The sequence below is a fragment of the Fundulus heteroclitus genome, chromosome 21 (genome assembly GCF_011125445.2).
Source record: "Fundulus heteroclitus isolate FHET01 chromosome 21, MU-UCD_Fhet_4.1, whole genome shotgun sequence".
Classification (NCBI taxonomy): Eukaryota; Metazoa; Chordata; class Actinopteri; order Cyprinodontiformes; family Fundulidae; genus Fundulus; species Fundulus heteroclitus.
Window position 1 is genome coordinate 33,379,374 of NC_046381.1, and position 24,593 is coordinate 33,403,966.

The window sequence follows — 24,593 nt, forward strand, 5'->3', positions numbered from 1 at the left end:
GCACACAGTTGCACTGATTCTGCAGCACTGGCTCACAAATGTGTAGACATGGGATTTAAGTTACCTACGCCGATCATGCAGCAGAATTTTTCGACATGTCCAAAGAAATGCGTGACAGTCCGGCTTGGCTGGTCATGACTGTGATTGCTTCAATGCTAGATGTGCAGTAAAACAATGGTGAGGAGTTCTTTTGCTTCCTTTAGCCGCTGATACAAAAAGACGCAATGGTGTGATGGGATTAATAACACTACTGTGATCATTTCCTACATGACCCACCGTATCTGACTGAACACAAACAGCTGCAGCCTTCAATAAAAGCTCTTGCTCTTGTTACAATGCCTTGATGCGGAGCGGTTTGCTGCAGGCCAAGGATTAGCATGTTTACACTCTACTTTGCTCTTTCAGTGCATTTCCATTTCATTGTAAGGGGACAAAACAAACAAACAAAAAAAAAAAGATGTTCGACGGCTTAGACATTTGGAACGTGAAAACATTTTAAATGTAGCATTTCAGTTGCACTTTCTACCGCACCAACAGCTGCCTGAACACAGCGCACAAAGCAGGTCACATGACAGACAGAAAGGAAGCTGCAGCAGCCAGTACTGTCTCTGTTACACTGTAAACATCATTCTACAGGGTTGAAGAAAAAAGGAAAAACCCCACATTTGTTAGATCAATAAATTGAAGGGGATTGAATGTAATACAGCCTTGAAAGTCGTACAAATAAATAGCATTGAATTGAAAAAAATGGTCTGCACCAAATGCAGCTGATTGGCTCACTGGTTGTGCAGCTGACATTAAATCCCAGACAGCGAACCTACAATGAGTATATGAAGTTGAGTGTAGTCAGGGACCGCGATACCGATCATGTGAAAAAGCCTTGGTCTTGACCTCAATCAACCCTACTCAGAGTCTGAAGATTTGAACCCCGACGGATTGTTTGACAGCACTGACCTGGTGATCTTGTCTGTGCAGGACATGGTAATGAGCTGCTCTCCCTGTAGGATGCCATCCCACGTCTGGACGGGCCCCCGGCATCGCAAAGGAACCGTCCCTTCACCAGACTCAATTTTGGTTCGCAAGTGGCTTCGATGCTTCCTCATGAGGTGTCTGCTGCTGTGTACTTGAAATAAGGATGAGGAGAAAAGGCCAGGTTAAACAGATGCTCTTTGAGTAGGGTTGTCTGATTTTTGTTATTACTGAGAGAATACATCTTTGATCCTATTTAAAATCCATCATGTGTCCTTATGGAGATGACCTAGACACCAGGACCTGTTTAGGTTCTAACATTGTTGGTTAAGGTCCAAAGTGTACCTGAATACATACAAAGGGAAACATGTTGGTGATTTACTGGTGAGTGCTGTTTATTGCTCACATGTTTTAGGCCTAAAAAATGCTAAGTTTACATGTTACTCTTGTTTGAGCTGGTAAGGATTTTCTCTGAAAGTACGTACTTTAGGTTTACTTACTAGTCGCCAGATCTCTGACTCAAGGAAACTCTATCCTCGTCTTTCAAAACCCGTTACCCAAATGCTCATAAAAGGATCAGTGTTGATGTTTTAATAGCCTCACATTTCCCGTGGCTTAAAAAGGCTGTTTTTTCTCGTCATTTTCATCTCTTTCCATATAGCTGTTGCTATGATCTGACAGCAGCTAAGAATTAAGCCCCGGCTTCCGGCTCTGAAATGTTTAAGAGCAATCGGTCAAAGGTGTTCTGGAGTTTCATAATCTCTGTGAGCACACGGCAGAGCATTTATGGGGTTTAATGTCTAATATTTCTGAGGCTTCTCAGATGATGGCATTGTCTCTCTCTCTCTCTCTCTCTCTGAGGAAAGTTGAAGAATATTTCCAAATGAAGGCAAGTTTATCTGAATGAATAGACGATTAATTTGTAGTATGTACACAACAAAATGCCTTCATCTCACTGGGGAATGAGACAGCAATAGACAGAAAGAGGGGATGCCTGGTGTCTTACGATCACTTGTGATTTCATATGGCGAGTTGAGTCTCCCGTCCCCACACGGCGAAGTGCTGATGTACATGTGGAAATGGACGTTGTCTCTCAACCTGTAGCTGTGCTCTTTGTGGCGGACGAATATTGACTCCTCCCAGTCCTCCAGCCTTTTACTTCAGCAACCGAAAGGGAAAAAAAAACAAGAAAAAGACAAAAGGCAACAGCAGTGAGGAAGACGGATGAGAAAGGTAGCATTATTGATCACAGCATAGGAAATTGATTTCCACATTTTGTTTCCCTCTCCAAATGATGAAGCGAGGCTGAGACAGATAGGGACGGACAAAGGCTCACACCCTGACCACGACCTATTTTACTCATGTCACAATCCTGAACATTATTCATAATGCATCCATTCAAGTCCTGAAACTATGATCCACTAGATCAATAAAGAATGGGGTCAAAACACTAAAAAACAACAAAGAAAGAACAATGATTTCTGAATGTTCAAATTATCAAGGTTATACTTTCAAAAGTATATAGGACTGTAGTTTTGATGAAAAGCTGTAATTTGCCTACAGCATCACAAGATGACCATAAAGTGCTGAGATGTTTGTCAGTCGTTTGAATACTTCATGGACCAACACTACTACCCGCAAACATTTTGCCTGTCATCAGTCTTTCTTGCATGTTGAATGTACAACCACAGGTGAGCTGCACTTTACTGACACAACATTTAGCCATTTCAATATACAGATGCAGTTAAAGTATAGTGAAAATAGTGAAAAGTAAATAAACCAGTGAAGGTATACAAGTGCATATTGAAAAGGTCAAAGTGTAAAGGGATCAAGCAAATTATTATTATTTTTTATACAAATAATCTCTTATCAAAATATCAGCACATATGTTCTCTGTTCTGATTTTTTTAGAGGCTCTCTTTTAGACCATCTTTTATTATCATTTACGCCACTTAGCTTGGTCTGATGGGATTTCATGTGCATATTTGAATTTTTATGCAGACAACACAGTGGTTTACAGATGTGGATGTTTCTTCAGAATCACTGATGGGAAACATTTATAACAATACAGCATCTCCACTCTTTCAGGAGGAGTGAATGCTGCTTGTCAACACCTGATGCAATCTGCTGGGTTTCCTTAGATAGGAAACCTTTTTGAACAATCTGTCTGTATCATTTGATTGAATTTGACTTTGGAAAGTGCCTTGAGATGACATGTGTTGTAAATTGGCGTTATTTAAATTAAATTGAATGGAAATTAATTTTTGTTACATTGCTTGTCTGGTATTATGCCTCTATTACCCAGTTAAGGCACAAGAACTTATCAGCCAGAAACTACATAGTTAATGCTAGAGCTGACTTCCTTGGTATGTACATGTAAAACTATAATGTAATGAATATGTTTTTTAAATTATAGGAAAAAAAACTAGCAAGCCAAAAAGTTATAAAAAAGTAAAATGTCGGCTCAGCAAACCAAACACTTAATTGTCCAAATCACAATAATCCCAACTGCAAAACCCGAAGGTTTAGAAATCGTGCTACTTTTTCACTTATATGTAGTTTAAATCCTGCATTAATAAATACCTAAATGGGAGAAAAAAATACCTTCACTGCACAAAGATAGAAGAACAATCCCACGCAAAGACATAATAGCAGCTCACAGTAAAGCAACCTTTAAGCTTTGTGTCACCTGTGTAGTCTCGCTAACTGTCCCAGGCGTGCTGACAGAACCTGCTGAAAGCGGTACCTGGTGTTTGAACTATTAAGCTAACTACAGAATGCTCTCGCTTAGAAAGTTCTAATTTAGCGTGGACAGACTGGGAGCTGAATGACGCACAGCAAAGAGCAGCTGTTGCCACTAATGTTGCTGATGAGCAGCACGACTCCGTTGATGTGCTTCCAGCAACATTAAAGCTGATGTGATGAAGTAAATTTGCAGCATTTTAGCGGCGGTGATAAATACTGTCAAACTAGAATGACAGTATTTGGATACAACAACATATGCTAGGCTAAAGTTAGCTACGCTCACTGTAATCGTGCAAACATTTGGTTTTTAGAAACGAAATAGTCTTTGGAAAGAGGACAGGACACTGGTTTTAGTAATTTAATGCGGAACACTGGAGCTAGTTTACTACCAGCTATGTGAACAGCAACTTTAATTGAGCGTATTGGTTTGCTCTTTAGTACTGTCTTTCGCCCAATGACTGCTAGAGAAAGGCACTAGCCCCCCATGGCCCTAAATGGCAGGTACAGACAATGAATGGATTTATGGATAAATCAATGGATTGATCGCTCTTTATTGTTTACTCCCGTAAACTTTGGCCGCAGATAGAAACCCTGATGTAGCAGATCTTTCCGGATTGTGACATACACACTGTTTCTTGACTCTTAGGCTACGTCATGAAGGGGGAGGAGTAATTCATAGCTAGATATAGTGTTGGTGTGGTGCAAAACAACTAAGCAACACATAAAATAAGATCGCACCTTAAACTGGAAGTTAAAAATTCCGTTAAACATTTATTTTTGCTACACCTTGTTGCCCGAGAAAACTAATTTTATGTTAATATTTGATACAAATAGCTGCTCATTTGTGCCATGCATGTGTGTTCTTAATAACAAATAGGTTTGACATTTCCTAAACCTAGAATTGGGCATAATCAGGGACACAATAATAAATTCTAATCCAAGACACATAAGTCACACGTTTCAAAAAGGGTTTGCTAAGGCCTAGGTGATATATAACAAATAAATAAACTTTTTTTCCTCTGGTTCACAAAGTAGGACATGACATTTATAATGCAAAGCACGAGCGTTCCTCTTCATATAACCTCTCCTCTGCTGCTGAAGTCCTTTCACTAGGTGTAAACGTGGCAGTTGTGGCATTTTGTTTGGTCATTTCATTATAAATTATCTTCCACCATGGCCATTTTACTCAGCTGCAAAGTCTCTGTCATCTTGCATTGTGCTAAGACAAAAAGTCAGTGTTGGGTATGCAAATATGACATTCAACAATCTAGACTTCCATCCACTAATCTGATACATCAGCATTCCAGTTGAGTTCCCTGGGGACTACAGGGACGTAATATAATTCTTATATAGTGGATGCAGGTAAAAGTCAAAATTCATCAAAAACCATCATCATGGCACTGGTAAGGCTTGCTTTAAGGATTGCAAAGACAAATATGCCTTGTGTAGGCATTTATACCCCCTGAAGCATTTCTACATTTTGTCACTTTAAAACTTCCAACTTCCATGTTTTACATTTATATTACAGTTGAAACATATGATAATGCAGAATTTCTAAGTGTAAGGAAAATGACAATAAAATGGGTTACAGATAAATTTGCAGTGAAGCGGTGTGCATTGGTATGGAGCACATTAGTGCCAGTACTTTTTAGGCTTTTGTTGTAAAAATCTCAAAAAGTCTATTTCTTAATATTTGGCTCTATCCATCTTTCCACCAACTCTGACTGGCTACCTGTCCCTTCTGAAGAAAAGCAGCATTATGTTGCCATGCCTATGTTTCCTCATGGGGATGGTGTGTTCATCAAGGATCACTTCAGCAGCAACAATGCACACAACATGTGGAGAGGCATCAGGACCATCACTGACTACAGGCACAGCGACCAGCAGCTGAGCAATGACCCGGCTCTCCCCGACACCTTAAACAGCTTCTTCACACTTTGACTCTTCAAGCAGCAGAAGATCTGAACATCTTCCTCAGCCAGAGGTGCAGCATCAGCCCCTTGTCCTGCAGCTGCACCAGATCAGACACTAAAATCATGTGCTGACCTACTAGAGGGGTCTTTCTTTACGTATTCAACCTCTCCATGATCACAGGACTCGGACTCATCTTCAGCATTTGTAGCAAACTGAACATAGTACTGCTTATAGTTTTTTTTAATGGTTTCTTCTTGACACTTTTCCATAAAGGCCAGATTTGTGAAGTGTACAGCTACTAGTTGGTCCATATGAACCTTTGATCTCTGGAGCTTCTCCGGAGTTGGCATTGGGCCTCATTAGTTTACGGTGGATGGCCGTGCCTTGGCAGGTTACAGCAAACTCTGTGTGAGTTGTTCAAAGCTTGGCATATTTAGTGGTAACAGAGTTAAAGGGACTGAATAAAATATTTAATTCTCCTTCTACTTTACCACATTGAGCTACTTTATGTTAGCCTCTAGAAAGTACATTGAAGTTTGTGGACTTAATGTAACAAAACGTGAACAGTTATGGGGTATGACTCCTGACTCATAACTAACATGATGTGGGCTTAATGGGACACTGGACATTTTTCAGGTCATTCAAAGAAACTTTGGGTGTTTCCACACCTGAAAGTGTTAAGTCCGTTTAAGGTGAACTCTGATTGGTTCCCCCCTTGGTGCAGTTTGTTTGTGTTGATGTGAACACAGTAATTGCACTAGAGTGCGGACCTAAACGACCATACCGAGTATGTTTGGAGGAGATGGTCTCGGTACGAATCCAAACGAACTGTAAAACAGTTAATTTGTGGTGTGAACGGCGTCCGACCTCATATTGACACAGTTTCCAAGTGTACACTGTAAGCTTTATGCAAATGTATTCTTGTATCCAGGTTTGCATTGCTTTATAGGAAGTGGTAGGGTAAAAACCCTGATAAACAAATACTGCACGTCCTTTTCTTAAATCATAAAGCCCTATGTAGCTTTAAAGGCATCTTCTCAAAATGTATTTTTTCACAACACCCAGAAACACACTAATGATATGACTAAATTCTCTGTGTACAGCACAGGACACAGGATCTGCTTCCTGCATTTACAATTGGTCGTGCTGGCCCCAGGCACATCCGACCAATAAAAAGACTGAAAGTTCTCGTGTGATTTGTAGCGACAAGTTTTGGTTTTCTCGTGAAAAGAAACCAAAATACCCGGAAAAGTTCCAAGCTAAACTCCTCAACTGATTAGGACCAAAATAAATGAAATGTATGTTTGAAAACAACCTTACTCTGAAACCGCTAGAGTGTTTACTACCACGCTTTACTCAAAAGGCATTTTTTTCTCTTTGCGCTTCATCCTTTTAATATTGGATCAGACTGCCCGAGTTTTGGATCAGCAGGAGTGAGCAGATCCTCCAGATCCAAACTGCCGGGCAGCAAACCCTGTCCAAATTTGGTTGCTGGGCGGCTTCAACATAAACAGAAAGCAGCTAATTGTACTAGTTGCAGACTTGGATGCAGGAACCATTTGTCCTGCTTATAGGACAGAAGAGTTCCTGGCAGCGATTTTACCAGCAATGAGGAGGACGAGGAGATAAACAGGTTTTGGCTCAGTTAGGCGATGCGTGCCTGGAATATACCAGCGTACAGCACAACAGTTCAGTCCAAATTTATTCCAGCTGAATTAAAAATACAAATACAAGTAAAGATCTGAATGTTGATCATGCCGATACAACTGGGAATGTTTATTCTCTACATCTTTATTTATTAGATTTAATGAACAAATAAAGTATAAAGTAACAAGGCTACCGTCAAAGGACTAATTCTAGTGTATTAACTATTAAGACTTTTAACACTGGTTAAATGAGACTGGCCAAATGTCAACAAATACAGGATAATTAGACTCGAGGGAAGTCATTAGCTGATATATCTGACTCATGAAATTGTGTTATCTTTGCCCTTTTACTTTAACCTGAATTATTACGAAAATGCTTTATATATTATTAGTATCATTTTAGATTATTCTAATATGTTTTTTTATACCATTTACATGCTTATGCGGTGAGTGTAATGACTGATAATGGCTGCAGGTTTGGAGTTTAATTTTGAGACTCAAAGATTGTGAAGCTCTAGAACTGCACAAAGTATAAACTCATTTTATTTTTTGAATGATCAAATTATTTACTTTTTTTTACACTTAAGGTAAGAGCAGCTGAGGAACCCAAGGTTTACTTTGTCTTTGGGTTAAAACAAAACCAATGTTCTGTCCATAGAGAATCCCTACGGATAGGGGAAACAAGGTTACTGTTGATCGTTCAAATACTTTGTGGGATTTCCACAAATCACCAAGACGTAGTTCTCAAAAGCGTATACATCCCTTTTGATATTCCAGGTTTTTATTCCAAGGGAGCTATGGTAAATCATCCATTTCCATCTTTAGTGTGACATATCCTGTACTCTACAACATGGGGTTCTCATCCTGCTTTGCTCTTTGATTAAATTTCAGTATTCATTTTCCTTTGACTGAAGTCTGTCAACATCGCACATGTAGATTTGACAACACATGTCCACTCTACCTCGCAACAGTTCTCACACTGATGAAATCTCTGCTCCAGAACCATCTTTAGGTGACCCCACATATTCTCTCATATATTCAGTTCTGGACACAGGCTGAGCCATACTTTTCCATCTCTGTTGTGGAATTGAATGTATATCTGGACTCAATGTGATGATGATAAAAACCTTTTTCATCCACATCTTTCTAGCAGTGACCTGAAGCTTTTGGTTCAAAAGTGGCTGGAATACAGACCTGATTATAATTAAATTGATATTGATAAAAAAAACCAAATAGTTCTGAAGTAAAGTGACTCTAGAGCATGATGCTGCCACCACCATGCTTCAACGTGGTTATGGTGCTATTTAGTTGGTGTGCAAAGCTGTTTTTAGTCCAAACATGCCCTGCTAAATTAAACAGTGGCCCCAAAGTTAATGTTTAGTTTCATCAGTCAATAACCCCCCTTTATAGCCAGGCCTGGATTTTTAATAAGCCATATGAAGAGATTGCTGCCAAATATAGAACACAGCCAGTCCTTGTTGGAAATGCATGAGGTGGCTTTCTGCAGCTGTGTGGTAAAGCAGTGGAACCTTTCTGAGCGCTTCTCCTGACTGATACCTTTACACACAGAGAGCTTTCTGATTCTTTTTCATTTCTCTGCAAGCTATGGATTCAGCTGGAGGACGCAACTGACCAAATGTCACCACTAGTAGGCTATCTGAGCATTTCCAAGGGGAAGAGATGTAAACACCACAGCCATATAGGAGCTCTTTGCTGCCTTACCTCAAGTAGACTTCCAGTTGAGAGTAGAGAAAGCGTATCAAAGCCCTACGAGCTGTGACTTCAGCGTGACAGTCATTGACGACTTGTCCTTGGTCGCTCAGGTACTCCCCGTTGATGCATTTGGTTCCTGTGGAGAGAGCCACCACCTGCGCGTGCCTCGGGTCCAGATCTGTTGAGCAAACGCAGACAGATCCTTAAAATTCTTGCAGACATTGATTCGATAAACATAAAGCTCTTTGATGTGTTTGACGTTCAGATTCAGAATTTTGTAATGTTTTTTTAATTAATTTTGAAAATTGCTAAAATAAATCTTCATTCATTGACAGCATCTATGCCAAGGAGTGTTGCTTTACATGCAACCTGTTGGTACTGAGTATGCTGCGTTCATTGATTGGACAAAGGCTGGACTGCTGAGGTTCTGACCGACCACTCCTCCGTTAGGGTCAAACAAAACGTCCTGTGATTCTGATCAGCAGCCGATTTTGTTGGTGAACAAACAGAAATTTAAATGCTTGCTAAGCCTTAATATGCACATGATAGTGACCAGTGCGTCTGAAGAAACAAGCAGATTTTATACCAAGACACCAGAGAGCAGTAAATGACTACTCTGTAAGTGGCAGTGAGAGAAAAATAAGACCTAAAGCAAATGCTCTGGGAGAAATAAAAAAATCAAGCAGAAATCATGTCTCATAATTTCTCCTCCGTTACAAAAAAAAAAAGACTTCCATAGGTCATGATTTTGGCCAACAGAAACCCAAGAGACAGACAGGCAGACAGACAGAGATTGGGGGGGGGGGGGGGGTTGAACGGGTGACGGAGCAGCACGAGAACGCCTCGCCATTTCTTCCCTGGCTGCCACAAATCTCTCCCATCTCCTCAGAAAGTCAGGCTTCGCCGGCTTCTGGCAGACCTGCAGGCACCGCCGGACAAGCACACGAGCTTTTATCAGCCCCGGCCCAGATGGCACTGCGGCGTTAGAGTCTTGACACCTCCACTGATGAGGAGAAGCAAGAAGGGCAGCGGGAAGAAAAAAAAAGGCTGAGAGAGGGAGGAGCGTGGGCGGTTAGTGTGGCGGGGAGGGGGGGGCAGTTAATAAACGTGCACATGAGATGAAGACAGGAAAGACCACAGAGGATGGAGCAGGTTCAACTTTTAATCTACAAACTAGAAAAGTTTTGCAGGGTGCCAGGTTACTCAGAGGTTGAGCAGGTGCACCACAAACAGAGGCTATAGTCCTCTGTGCAGCTGTTCCGGGTTCGATTCCCAGACTGTTGTCTTCTCCCTCTGCCCTTCTTCCTGTCAAGCTACTAATGAACAAATTCCTCTAAAGCCAAGAAATGTAAAAAAAGAATAAAGGTTGTTTATAGCAATTTGTTAGAGTTTTGTATTTTAACACCCACAGTTGATTTGCGATTATTGTTCTGGATTGTTTGAAGCATGTTTTAAGCATGCAGTAAGTGGCTTTTGGTTTAACGTTGACTTTCCTCTTACCACCTTCTATAAAGACAGATTTGTGGACAGCTCCATCAACAGGTGTCCGGTCAACAAATTGTTTCATCTGGGCTCGGGATCTCTGCAGCTCCCCCAGAGTCACCATAGGCCTTTTGGCTGCTTCTCTAGTTAATGCTCCTTGCCTGGCCTCTCAGCCATATCTCGGTAGGTTTGTAGTTGATTTGTATTCTTTCCATTTACAGATGATGGTTTGAACTATTCTACAGGAGATGCTGAAAGCTTGGGATGTTGCTTTATAACCTGGCACTGCTTAAAGTTCTCTATAACTTTATTGATCACTCGTGTCATGGTTTCTGGTGCTTATGGACTCAAATGGATGATGGACATGGAGTTGAAGAAGGGAAGAGCTCAGGAAACGGAAACTAGAACTCCCTAAGAGCATGTCAGCTCATGAACCAGGATGCTCTTTAATGCTCTCTAACAAGTCTTTTGTAAGTCCTCACAGAACTGATTATAAATTAGAGGCAGGTGGACTCAGACTTATTAACATGACTGGTTGCACTGGGTTTTATTTATGGCTTTCAGGATTATGGGGAGTGAATTAAAAAGACTGAATTAAAACCTTTTAGATTTTCATTTCCAATCTGGGGTTGAAAATATAAGGAAACGTGGCCAAGTTCAAAGGGGATAAATAGTAGCAAGAAACTGTACAGTTTATTCTTTAGCAATGAGATGTGAGAACCAGATCCCTAAAACAAGTGACTCCTCTGAGGGGTGGAGAAGCTCCAGGTTGGTGACTGGGAAACCCTGCAGAGGAGGCTGATCATTCTTTTCCGCTTAGAAAGCTATTTTTTATCCTCTTTAAGGATCCACAGTGAATGGATAAATCCAGTGATGGCAGGTGATGGAAAATGTGTGTGTGTGTGTGTGTGTGTATATATATATATATATATCATATCACATTGATATGATTTATCATGTCTAACTCTATCATTTGCATTAGTATGTGTGAGTGACATTAGTACCCGTGCATTGTAGGTGCCAGGTGTGTGAGTTTGAATAACAAGTATGATGGACTATTCTGATTGGATGAAGAATAACACAAAAAGTGTTGATTGGCCATGGTGGGAGAGCTCTATACCCCAAGGAGAATCTGTAAGTAACCAATAAGAGACCAGCATGAAGTCACATGGAAGCCGAAAGTATACACACACACTCGTCTGTCTGGCATCCCTCGATGTAAATAAATATGAATTTAGACTTTAATTTAGACAAAAGAATAATGATGACCTCAATTAAACCTGAAATAGAGTGGGAAAGCTGAAAAATCCACAGTCAGACATATCTTATGAGAGAGAAAAGATGTGACAATTACCTTTTATTTTGGAAATTTATGATTCCTGTCGACTCTTTTTTCCTGCAATTTTGTTCATCCACCACTAGACTGATCACAAAAAAATTAACTGGTGCAAACAATGCGCACAACATATCAATTTTTACATTTCTATAAAGCGCGTATGGGTACACAGACTGCAGGCCATACCGTAAGTAGGTTACACAGGATGCACAAACACACAAGAAACAAAAATGTTTAAGAGTTTGAACCCCCTTATGGCACACATCTTTATCATATCGCGAGTTCAGATATTAGCATTCCCTTTAAGCAAAACAGCCCTATCCCCTCTTGGTGATAAAGCGAGTTCAAAAAGGTAACAGACTCTCCCAATTTCATTCTCCTGCTTTTCCTTGCCGTTCCACTTTGCGATTGTTTAGATCAATTTTGCAGTGGATAATTTCTGCTGTGCTGCTCGCTAGCCTGCCATGAAATTGGCACTGAGGTTTCCTCCAGTTTGCAGGAGAGAGGAGGAGAGATAAATGAAAGACAGAGACAGAGAGAGGAAGGGACAGAGCCCCACGGGCGGTGCACTGTTTTAAAAGGAAGAATAATCAGCTGCATCAAAGAAATAAAAGAAAGGGGGGGGGGGAGTGCTCAAAAGGAACAAGGTGGAGTAAAGTCGAAGGCCTGAAGCGCTCTTCACACACAAATACATCTGTTGATCGCTGGTGATTCAGAGATGTCACACCCGAGGATAGCAGGTCTGTCAAAAAGCATGTACATCACAGATTTAGACCTGGAACCGCTCACTATGGCAACTGGACTGTCAGAAACCTTTAATAAGAAGACAGAGAGAAACACTCAGGAGATAAACTAACCCTCTGACATCACACAGAACCCAGTTGTCTTTGTTCCTGCCAGGCGCACACATGCTTTGCCATAGCGCGGTGTTGTGATTGTTGTTTCTGATGTTGGCAGCACCTAAGTGGAGGTAAAAAAATGAGGGGGGGGGGGGGTGTTGTTACAGCCGAGCAGCGATGTGCCTGTTCCCTTTCAGGAATTAACAGGAGTTAGAGGTAAACGTACAAACTTGTGTCAGTAACAGTGAAGAGATGAACTCTGATATCCATCTTATTTCAAGCCTCTTTTTGAGGGCAGATTTCCCAGTTTACCCAATTTAATTCTGCATTTTGGGACCTCCATGGCAGATGTGGTCTACGGGGCTCCATCTTTCATTTGTCATGATACGTGTTAGCACCTGGGAGTACCATACACTCTTCCGTATGCTCTCGTGCTTCCAAATGCGGCATAGCACCCATGCCCTGCGCGCCGTCATGTTGTGCGTAGATTAGCATTTGCATATCCAGAAATACATACTTCTTTAACCCATACTGCTTTGTAGAACAGCTACAATTCAATCAGATCGGATGAAAAGTGTCTGCAAACATCAAGTTGCAACTCCACTGGCGTTAGTCCCTCCCTTGTATTTTCCTCATCTCGTAAAGGATAGTGAATTTTACTGGTTGCTTTAAAAAGGTTAATTGTTGGTCTCATCTGACCACAACACCTTCTTTCTTGACCCTTTCACCTTCTTCTGTATGTTTCCTGTGTCCCTTATACGGCGAGCCTTGGACAATGGCTTTCTTCTTGCCACTCCTCTATAAAGACCAGATTTCTGGAATACACAACTAATATAAGCTGTGTTAACGCGTTCTTCCACCTGAGCTGAGGATCTCTGCAGCTCCTCCAAAGTTGCTACTCTTGTCTCGGAAAGTTCGCTGGCGTTCCATACTTTGAAGAGTGCCTTGTGAGATGCTCAAAGCATGGGGTATTACTCTAAGACCCTAACGCCGTTTTAAGCTTCTCCACAAAGTTGCACAATATGGATATTTGCTAAAAATATTTTTGCAGGGCCCTAACGTGGAGGTATTCTGAGCATGAAAGAGCTCCAGGGCTATAATGACCCAAACAGTTCCTGCTTAGCTGTAAGGACGATCGGAGCTGGATCCAGTTCTGCTGAGCTAGCCGTTTGTATTTTTTTCTTTTCTTTCACCAGGGTGTGGGTCAACACATTAATCAAACAGCTCGGGCACACGCGTTTCCTCTGTGCCTCTGCTTAATGTTACGTTACTTCCACACTGCAACGCCGGTCCACTTAACTTGCTCTGTCTGCATGTTGGCAAATTGGCCTCCTACCACCAGGCTGCATCACACTACATTACACAGAGCCGCAGCAGACTGTGAGCCATTTGTTCAGGCTTTTCCATCACGCGCTCTCACCCAACTTTCAATTGTCTGGGTTTAGATCTCCGTCTCTTAATTCAAAGAGGATGGAAAGCAGGGAGCTCGTGTCAACCAGGACAGCTAAGAACAACAGTAAACCACCCACCACCAAGTCTTCAAGTCTTTTAAGCTCCAGTAAAATGACTTAATTATGTCAGAATTTTCAAAAAACATGTAAATGTCCCACAAAGAAACTCAGTGGGGTCTATAGTATTGTTCTTCTTTCCCAGCTGCCTCTTCGGTTTGTCACATACTGTTCTACAGTGACGCTGGATCAACGTCTTCCTAATCTTTTAATGCTGCGGTCAACTAAAGATGTCGCTGCGTTCCCTGCTACAGTTGCAGCAGTTCTCTCATTGTTCGTCACTCGGAGTAGAAATGAGGCCCTCAGAAAGAAATTGCTGTGCTCTAATAATTACAAAACATAATGAATGAACTCATAATCTTGCCTGTTTGTGAGGGTTGGCGGGACCGTTGTGACTGTGTCCCCATGCAGGCACCATTTTAGAGTAACAAAGCAACGCTACAAATGTTTTGCAAACAAAAATCACGCATATTTCGTCAAATGATGAATTTGTACCAACGTTTAAATACAGGTGAGTCATTTGGGCCTGGGGCACAATATTTCTCTTACGTTGTGAAGTTCAGGCGCACCTCTTCTCCACTTCTAAAACTTCTAAAATCTTCTTTTATATCTATTTTTTCTTAAGATGCTCCTCCAAAAACTCTAAGCCTGCTGGACGACCTGCAAGCCAGACTAATATTGTTTCCAGGGAAAAAGTATTTGCAGACTTCTTCTGTTTTTACTTTTGTGCCACACTTTCTTATTACAATTCATAACAAAAATGTCCAGAGCAGACAAATATAACCCAGGCAAACATAATATACAGTTTTTAAATGATTTATTTATGATTGATGATGATGATTTCTTACACAGAGCTGGCTAAACCAACCCTTTTCCATGTGAAAATACCACGTCTTCCCTCTTACATTGTGACTTAACTGTGATTAACCACATTGTTTTGGTTCTAGCCACTCACAGGTCTGATTACTGTCAGCCCTGCAGAATCAAGTCATCTTTTAAAACAAGAATTACTAGGATTTTTTTATACCCTTAGAGCTGAGAGATGCTTTAATAATGACAACACACCAGTTCATGACTGCTTTTCTTTCTTCGTTAACAGTTTTATTTATTCAGAGTAGAATAAGAACTGAATGGAAAAAGGATACTAACAGTATAATTTAGTTTTTAAAAGTATGTACATAGCCCAATTAATAGAGTGCAGCATATTTGCTGTATTGACAGTTTATAACCGTTGCTAATATACATTATTTAAAAAATATCCATCCGTCCATTTTCCAAACTGTTTAATCCCTATTTAAAATATATATATAAATTTTATCTTAAACTATATTATTCTTTATAATAAAATAAATCTATATAATTACTACAACACATTTATAGAAATACATATACTTAAGGACACACACAGATCAAAAACCAAATGTCCACTTTCCATAAATGTGAACTGCATCAAGACACAATGAAAATGATGGCAGCAGCTTTGTTTATCTTTCAGCCACAGCTTGACTGTAATTCCACCATAAAATAGCTGCTCTTTTTCGATTGAAAAAGAGCATTGCTTTATGCAAAGGTACTAATCAACAAATTACAACATTCAATGAAATTAGTCTGAACAGGGCAAAAAAATCTTTTATTCCTGAACCTTTGGTGTTGTTGAAAACCAGTTGTTTTAGTTGAGAGCAAAAAGCACCAATTTTGACAAATATTACTGAGATGTTGGGACTTCGAAAAGATAAGAGTATAATTATTGATTAAACGTTTTATCAAGTCCCGAGACACTCCTAGAATGCATTCATAAGTGCACTTCCTCTGCACGGCTGCCCATGTGTTGCATTTGTGGTTTTAATATGTCTTGCATTTGCTGTTTTACCCCACAGTCTTAATTGTTTTATTTGTTTATCACGATTTTTTGGACTGTTTAGTGTTGAGGGCATGCTAAATGGGTAATTATCTGCAGAGGTAAAAAAAAAATTGTATCATAAAAAAATGAAGCTGCAGTCAAAGAGGCATGTGTGTGCTATGACAATATCTACAGAGCCTTGCAAATGTTTTCACCTGTAATCTAAATGCTTTTAATCTTAATTTATGCGGTAAACCAGCACAAAAAGCAAATGTGTGTGTATATATATATATATATATATATATATATATATATATATATATATATATACACACACACACACACACACACATATATATATATATATATATATATATATATATATATATATATATATATATATATATATATTCACACAAAAGTAAAAAAAAGAAAACAGAAAATTGGCAAATGCATGTTTCCACATATTTGCTGTGAAGCCCCATAAAAGTTCTTGTTCAACCAGAACATTTCTACAATTAGTGAAATAAAGTCCATCTGTGCACAATCCAAGTGTCACATGATCTGCCAGTATAAACAGACCTTTTCTGAAAGGCTCCAGATGCTGCAGCACCATTAAGATAGAGGCATTACACCACGAAGACCAAGGAGCACTCCATACAAGTCAGGGACAAAGTTGGTGAGAACAAGTCAGGGTGGGGTCAGAAAAAACATCCAAATCGTTCATGTTTCTTTGGAGCACAATCGGATCCATCCACTTCAAATGAAAGCACATGGTGCCACAACAAACCTGCCATGAGAGGGTTGCTTACCAAAGCCCACAGTCCAGGCAGGACGGCATTGAGCAGAGAGGCAGCACAGAGACCAAAGGTAACTCTGAAGGAGCTGCAGAGCTCCACCGCAGTGACTGCATCATCTGTTCATAGGACCACAATAAACAGTATACTCTTTATAGCTGGGCTTTATGGAGGAGAGGCCAGAAAGTAAACATTACTTAGTGTTAAAAATAAGAAAGCACAATTTGAGTTTTGCTAAAATGCATGCCTTGGGGTGAAGGGGTGTGTTGGGTTTGTGTCAGACATTGAATTTACCTTGGTTGGCAAAAAGGTAAATTTTAGTTTCATCTGACCAGAGCACCATCCTCCATACACTGTTTTCAAAAGGTCCTCTAGGGGGAGCACCACTCTTAAATGACTTTTGGCTTTAAGAGAGTTACCCAGTGTTAATATAACCTGACAACAGCCAGATGCATGTCTCGCTCCGCCTAGCTCCACTCACATACATCTGGGACATCGCTCATTGAAAGTGATTTCCCCAACCAAATCTATGGTCTGGCCAATCAGGACGCAGGGCGGGTGTTTCCTGGATGTGACGTAGTGGAGAAGCGACCGTGAGATTCCAACAACAATGGCGGCTTGCATCGAGGAAGCAAGCGTTAGCATTGATGCTGCTATTTCTTCTGTGTTGTCCAATCTACCTAATATTGTTTCATTAAAAGAACATCAGAGAACGGCTCTGAAGGCTTTTGTTGGTGGAAACCATGTTTTCACCCTTCTCCCGACCGGATTTGGCAAGCGGTTAGCCGCTAACGAGCGGTTAGCCGCTAACCGTTAGCGGTTAGCGCGAACCATATTAGGAGGCGTTTAGTCCTCAACACGGTCCGCCCGGGATCGACTCCGACCCGCGGGGCTTTGCTGCCTGTCTCCCCCCCCCCCCCCCCTTCCTGTCAGCTCACTGTCAATAAAACGCGTGCCACTGGAGCCGCAAACACATAAAAATTTTTTTTTTTCTTCCTGCGTCGCTCTCATCAGCGTCACGGGTTAGCTTCGGTGTGAGTGGTTGAAATAGCACGGCGATAAAGATGACAGACAAGTGGCTTATCCAATCATATGCAAGAATTTTTGATAAGCCCCAGCCTTCAATAAAGGCCTATGGAGGTGTCCCAGAGCGAGACATGCATCTGGCTGTTGTCAGGTTAGTGTTAATACACTCAGGGAGTCAAATTGACTAGTGTTAAAGAGGACCTGTCTGGCACATGAAGCAGGCTAAAAGTTGTCAAAAAAGGAACACATCAGGCCTTGATCTAAGGAAGTTCAACAACAGATGAGAAATATGGTCACTGACATCTTTAAGTGTGGAACAAACACAAAAGGATGGACGACGTCCAAGAGGTCAGAAAAGAACTGTGGCAACATTCAAAGCACAGCAGACCTCACCTGCTTTGGCAGAAAAAAGATTGCAACCACTGGAGGATTCCAAGGCCAAAACTTAAATAAGCCGGAGAAGAAACTGTTCATTTAAGTGAAAAATAAATACCAAACCTAAAACAGAATCCAAATAAACAAAACGACTATAAGCTTTGTAATGATCCATTATTACGGCTGTCAGCTGCGAGTGACGGGCGCCGGGAAGCTATTACTGGAGTCCCTTTATTGTTCATGGCTCAAAAACAGGAAAAATGTTTCCTAATAAGCCAACCATTATCTCCGAGAACCATAAAGCAGACATTAAAACATTTTCCTCTGAGGCGGAAGGAGCTCTGAAGGTCAACGTTTATATGCCATTCATATGCCAGCTCATTTAAATGTCATTTAGGTGGAGCTCCATAGGTCCTATCGTTCGCATGTTCTCTCACCACGAGATGTTGCGCGATTACGCTGAATGTCATCCAACCCCTGTTGGCTGAATCGTTGGAAAAGCTCAGGAAAAAAAAAAAGCCCAACACATGAAGGGAGGCTTGAAAAACCGACTTGGAGTCAGCAGAGGAGGCGCGCTGTTGAATCTCTATTAGCCTTAACAGGCAACTGCTCAGAACATATAAGGGGGGCTTTGTGAGATCCCCTCTCTCTGCCGCAACACATTCCCGCTAATTTTGTTTCTTCCCTGACAAGCTGTTGCCTTGCCTTATGTGATTACTTGAACGTTACAGTTTGTGAAGGCTGGAAAAGCAGATAAAGAGCGGAGAAAAATCCCCATTTTGAAAACGGATATGCCGACTAAGAACCGAGGCTTAACTGCCATTTGCAATCAACTTGTTTGAAAACCTTTGCTTGCATCTCTTACTTTGAGTCCCTGCGGTGTTCCTGCTTTGCCGTCTCCCACATCAATGCGCTCGATGAAGAAAGAAAAATTAGGCAGTTTCTCTCATCCCCGTGAACAAATATAAATCAGGAATAGGCGTGTTTGTGTGTCTTTTAGCACTGTTCTATATGCGTGATCCTGAGTTTTCTTTAGGTCTTTGAACACATCTGAACGCCGTTCGCCATCTCCAGATAACCAGTGGTGTCTCAGATGCGTTCAAAGTGTGATTTTCCACACTGTTAGACGCCGTACGCTTTACTTCGCCTTGCAGTCTCAGCCTGGTGGCGGCGCTAATCTTGCTTAGGTTGGAGCTCGACTGTCTTGGAATTACCGAGGAGGGAGGGCTCGCCGTGTGTCTCCAGTTCAAAGATGGGCCCCGATTCATGTTGTTGTGGGGAAAAGGCAGGGGCATGAGACACATGGGGACGCAGAGAGGCGGCGGGGGGGGAGGCTGAACAGGACTCCCCAGAGTTCCTGTCAAGTTTCGGTGTCTGACGCTGGCCGCCACACCGCCGCTGCAAGCCGCCGTCTCGCTGCGAACGCTTGGCAGCCCGTGGTCTGGATATTTGAAGATAACATTTGCTATTAATAAACAAACAGAAGCAATTACTGGGAGGCTGAGGAGAGGAGAGGGATTGGATTAACTCGGGATGAGCGCCGATCTCACTGAAGTCCAAACTGATGAGCTCCAGCACTCCAAAGACTCCAAAGACAGCTGAGATACCGATCCCTTCTCACTGACCCCTCCCATAGCCCCACTGCCTGCCGCCGCTTACAGATAACACGTGTGTGTGTGTGTGTGCGTGTGCGTGCAAGCAAGCAATTTTTTGAGTCAGAACTGTGTGCATATGTGCTCTAAAATTCTTTCTCTGTAATACAAACTGTGGGTGTAACATCCAGCTAAAGATGCATGATTTTAGCAACTTTTTTTATTTATTTCTACAAGTATAGAAGATACTACTTTACATAATAGAGTTCATTAAATAATTAAAACTTAATAAAGTTTATTTTAAAGCATCCTTGTAAAATAATTTGTTTTCATGCTTGTCCAATTGTGATGATGCGAGTGCAACCAAGTTTTAAAAGCTAAAACTGTGTTTTAAAGAATCTCTGCTCAGTAAAGGATGACCCATTTCACTGTTGATCCGTTTAAAGTGTAACTCACCCCAAAGTCAACTTACCTTTGCAGATAAACTATAAACTGGGTCTAAGGGTGCAACGTTAATGTTATTGTGCATTTTTTTGTCACATTTTCATGTGAACTTGTTCATTTCTGCAACATTTGTCTAAAAGCCGCCTTAGTGCCGCCCTCTTAGAGTTGAACGGAAGCTACTGCCGTTGGATTGTCACGGTGGTGGTCCACTCCTGACCGCTTCTGAACTGAAGATCTTTAGCTATGCAGTGTTTGATGATGGAGTAAAAGATCTGTGGGCATGGAGCACATCCTGTAGAGGAGACTGTTGATTGGGTTTCCCAAATGAGTGGACAGAGATCCGCCGCTTTCCCACTGATTTCAAACAGGGCAGCTTCAGACTTTTTCTTTTTTTTATACATTGTGAATGATAAATGTTAGAAAACCTTTGCTTTAAGTCAGATATTTTTAGTTAACTATTAAAGCAACTTCCCATTGCACATATCGGTGTCAATACTTGGATGCTTTGTGGAATTTCTCTGATGAACTGCATGCTTTGGTCCTCGGCATGTCTTCTGGATTAAGGTCAGGGCTTTGATTTAAACATTTTAAAACAACAGCTATTCCTCCTCTTTAAATATTTTATTGCCAGGACAAGTTTTGTGCTCGGATGTTTTTAAAGCACAGTGGTATTCCATCCGCATCCCCTACCGAGCACTTTTGTGTTATTCTCAGGAACATTCCTCAATGTAAGCGTAAAACTTTGGCAGCTTAGAAATGATCTTGAGTTACAGATTTTCATTTTAAGGTCATGGTGATAAGGATTCAAGCAGTGCTGCATTGAGTAAGCTTAAATGTCTCCCCGAGTTGAACAGACCTTCAAAAACTGCCCATCAGGTGAAAGACAAAAGTTTGGCATCATAGTAAAGATAAGATAAGAAGTTTATTTGCCCTTGCTCACTGTTGTCAGCATTACAACGGAGCTGTGTTGAGCTGGACAGAGAAATAACACGAACAAAGACAGAATAATGACAAAATAAGTAAAACAAGTCATAGATTAAACAACAATAAAATAAGAATACTGATAAAGCAGTAAGGATCACTGAAGAGTCTAAATCTATGTGGTATGGAGAGTTATAAACTGTAGAGAATGAGGGTAAAGGGGCGACTGTCCATGAATCCATAAATAATAAATAAATGTGGCAACAACATCAGTGTTGTGAGTAAAAGGTAAGTAACGGCACATATGCTCATCATGTATATTGCACTTACAAGCGGGGGGGGGCGGGGGGGGGGGTATGCATGCATGCATGCATGGGTTCATGCTATATGCACGTGTGGTGGAGAGATGGTGTGTGTAGCATCACAGTCAATTTAAGTTTCACAGCTGCTCTTAGGAAAAACTGTTGTTCACTTTTGGTTTTTCTTTGTGCAAAGAGGCCAAAATCTTGTCAGCATTTCCATTGAACCCGCGGCGTAGTGTTTCTTTTTGAATGGATGAATGCTAAACGTTTGAGATTGGAGAAGCCTTTGTGTGCATCCATTCATCGTGGTCTATGTCAGAGAATGCATGTATTAGAAAATTCCAGGTGCAATAAGTCGGCAGACATCCTTGGGAAGATAAATGTCCGTGCGACTGCTTCATACTGCGGCAGGGTAGCTGTGTGAAACTTCCTCCTCCTCCGCCTCCTCCTCCTCCTCTCTGTCCCCCCCCCCCCCCCCCCCCCCCCCAGTGTGTCACTCAGTCAGGTTGGAGATTAGGCTGATCTAGTTAGGATTCCCACAGTGGCATCTGGAACTGCTGTCAAGGCTTCCTCGACGCTACGAGTCCAGCATGCAGTGGGGATGACTGACACTCTCTACTATGTCTCATTCTCCTCGGAGACTCTGAATAGTCAATAATTCAGCAAGACGCCGCGTTCTCCAGCATGAGCTCAATGAACAGCACCGAATGGAAACTCTGTCTGTCTTCCTACGCTCACTTCATAATTTCTTTCTCAATCTAGAATTCCTTCCCCATCCCGCCCTTGTTCTCTCCATCCCTCGTCACCCACTCCCCACCGCCCCCCTCACACACTTTCACTCTGTCTATATTGCACCACTTCAATAATTCAAAGTCATATATAAAAGTCAATGAAATTTGCCATACCTCGGGTCATTACGATGCCTGCCAGGGATTTGTGCCGAGCGTGCGCCGGACTGCAGCCGCCCACCAGTGACCGGTACTTCTCCCTCACCAACTGGAATATTGAATCGGCAAAGTCCTGAAAAAACAGAATCGCTGCCTTAATTTATTTTTTTTACCGTTAATCTTTGCAGACTGACTGCCCAGGTAGAAGTTCGGCACGTGTAGCGTTCCCCATCTTGAACGTGTCAGGCCAGACAGAGAGCGACGAGGAAACATTTATTTACCATGACTCCGATGATGTTTGGAAGAGAAGATAATGACAATGTGCATGCTCCATGGATTTTTTTGGAAGAAAAAAAAAATACTCTGTTGCATGAATTCAACCCCTTAATATTAAATAAAAATCAACAAGAACCACAGAACTACTGTTTACTAGCCAGGATATGTATAAACCAAAGGTTAAAAGAACTCTAGCTGTAATCTTTCTATTAGCGGTGTCAGAAAGATATCTAACAGCCTTTAGTGAAGCTACTTTGTTGATAAGGGAACTTTTTATCCATCCTCATCAAAATACGCTAGCAGTATCTTTGCATTTGTTGAGTAAAGGACTCTTTCTCTATTTAACATTTTTTCGTGTCCATGTTTCGTGAAGTTGGGTAAACTGTCTAATTACATAAGATCATAAAGAACAACTATCCAAGTGAATAAAGGCCAAAAAGGTGGGCAAACCGATTCCTTTTGTGGTGTTTATCAGAACCTATAGCAGATGACGTGTTTCTGAAAGGGTCATCAACCAGTGCCCTAAAGTGATGAAGGAGCTACATGCCAAATTTCCTCAGAGAAACCAATAACTAAGATGAAAACTACGTGAAATTTGACAAAGATCTGGGTTTTTCTCATTGACAGAAATCCCTCAACTATTATCTCAAGAATTTAGCCAAGGGGAATAAACGTGGTAATCTTTACCGACTTAAAGCAACAAAGGTTTAGTCTGATTAAATATCTGACTGTGACACAAAACAGTTGTCTATCTCCTTAGAGAGTGTATGTAAACATCTGGTCTCAACAGTACTAATTTCCACTAGTAGCTTTATTCCAGGAATTTCAGACAAAAAACCCAGAGAGAAATATCAGGCTGGTGTTGTGTTGATCTGAATTGGATTGGCCATATCACACACACACACACACACACACACACACACACACACACACACACACACACACACACACACACACACACACACACACACACACACACACACACACACACACACACACACACGTACCTAACCTAACCCCTGGCCCAGAAAAGATTTGAGGACCAAAAAAGTTACTGACTTTACATCTAAAACCTAACTTTACCAGTAAAATGAGCAAAAAATGTTCTTGCTCAGCTGCAAGTACAAGAACACACACACACATTTTTTTTTTTATCAGTAATTCATAAAATGAAAGAGAATGCCGGGTCTTGTCCCAGAATTGATTATCTTTTCTCTGGCTTCGCTCTAGTGAAAGAACAGGTTTGGACAACATATTCACATCGGCTTCTCATTTCCTCCACCATCTGCCACTGGGTGACACTCTCTATGCTTACTTTCCAGCTCACAAAAAAAAAAATTGCATTTGGGTTCCGCTCATTCCTGTCCACCAACTCCAAATCTCCAAATTACAGCTTGAATTATTGGATATAAACGTCCTTCCAATCATTTCTTCAAATTCTTCCCGTCCGTCCCTGTGTCCAAACCCAAAGCTTCTCATCAGACGCCCACTAATTCTGTTTTAACAGATGTTGCCAAAGCGTGTGTCTCTCACTCGCTCTCCTCCAAAAGCCTTCACGCTCCTCATCCCGGTCGTAATTAAGGGCTTAGCCTCCGAGCTGCCTCCGTGCCAACTGTAAAACATCAATGTATCACCAGGAGATGGCAACAGAGTGGCGTCGCAGTGGGGCCTTTTGGACATATTGAGGCTCGCCGTAGCTAAGAGGACATCAACAGATGCCACAGCGACAGACGCACAGAGCAAAGCGAGGGAGGGAGGGAGGGAGGAGAGAGATTAGGGCTGAAAGAAGACGAGGAGAGCGAATGAATTAGTGAACATATTGCACATTATAGTCCTCATCAGAGCTGTGAAATACTCTCACAGTCAGAACTGGAAGCTGAGGTGCTCGCAGCTTGCGGTGTGGTGGGTGGCGCGCGGGTCCGGGCGTATGTATGCATAAGCACATATTGCTGCTCTGACACTGATGTCAGCCTGAAGCGTT

At 41.5% G+C, this 24,593-nt stretch overlaps 1 protein-coding gene across 1 annotated transcript in view; it reads right to left on the reverse strand.

Moving 5' to 3' along the window:
- adarb2 (adenosine deaminase RNA specific B2 (inactive)) overlaps positions 1-24,178 on the reverse strand; it is a 39,411-nt gene extending 15,233 nt beyond the window's left edge. The window contains exons 1-5 of the mRNA XM_036125771.1: positions 24,146-24,178; positions 22,355-22,469; positions 8,997-9,165; positions 1,976-2,127; positions 955-1,123 (exon numbers count right to left, since the gene is read on the reverse strand). Of these exons, the coding sequence (XP_035981664.1) occupies positions 955-1,123; positions 1,976-2,127; positions 8,997-9,165; positions 22,355-22,469; positions 24,146-24,178 (638 nt within the window). The remainder of the gene's footprint in view (positions 1-954; positions 1,124-1,975; positions 2,128-8,996; positions 9,166-22,354; positions 22,470-24,145) is intronic.
- Positions 24,179-24,593: the final 415 nt, after the last annotated feature.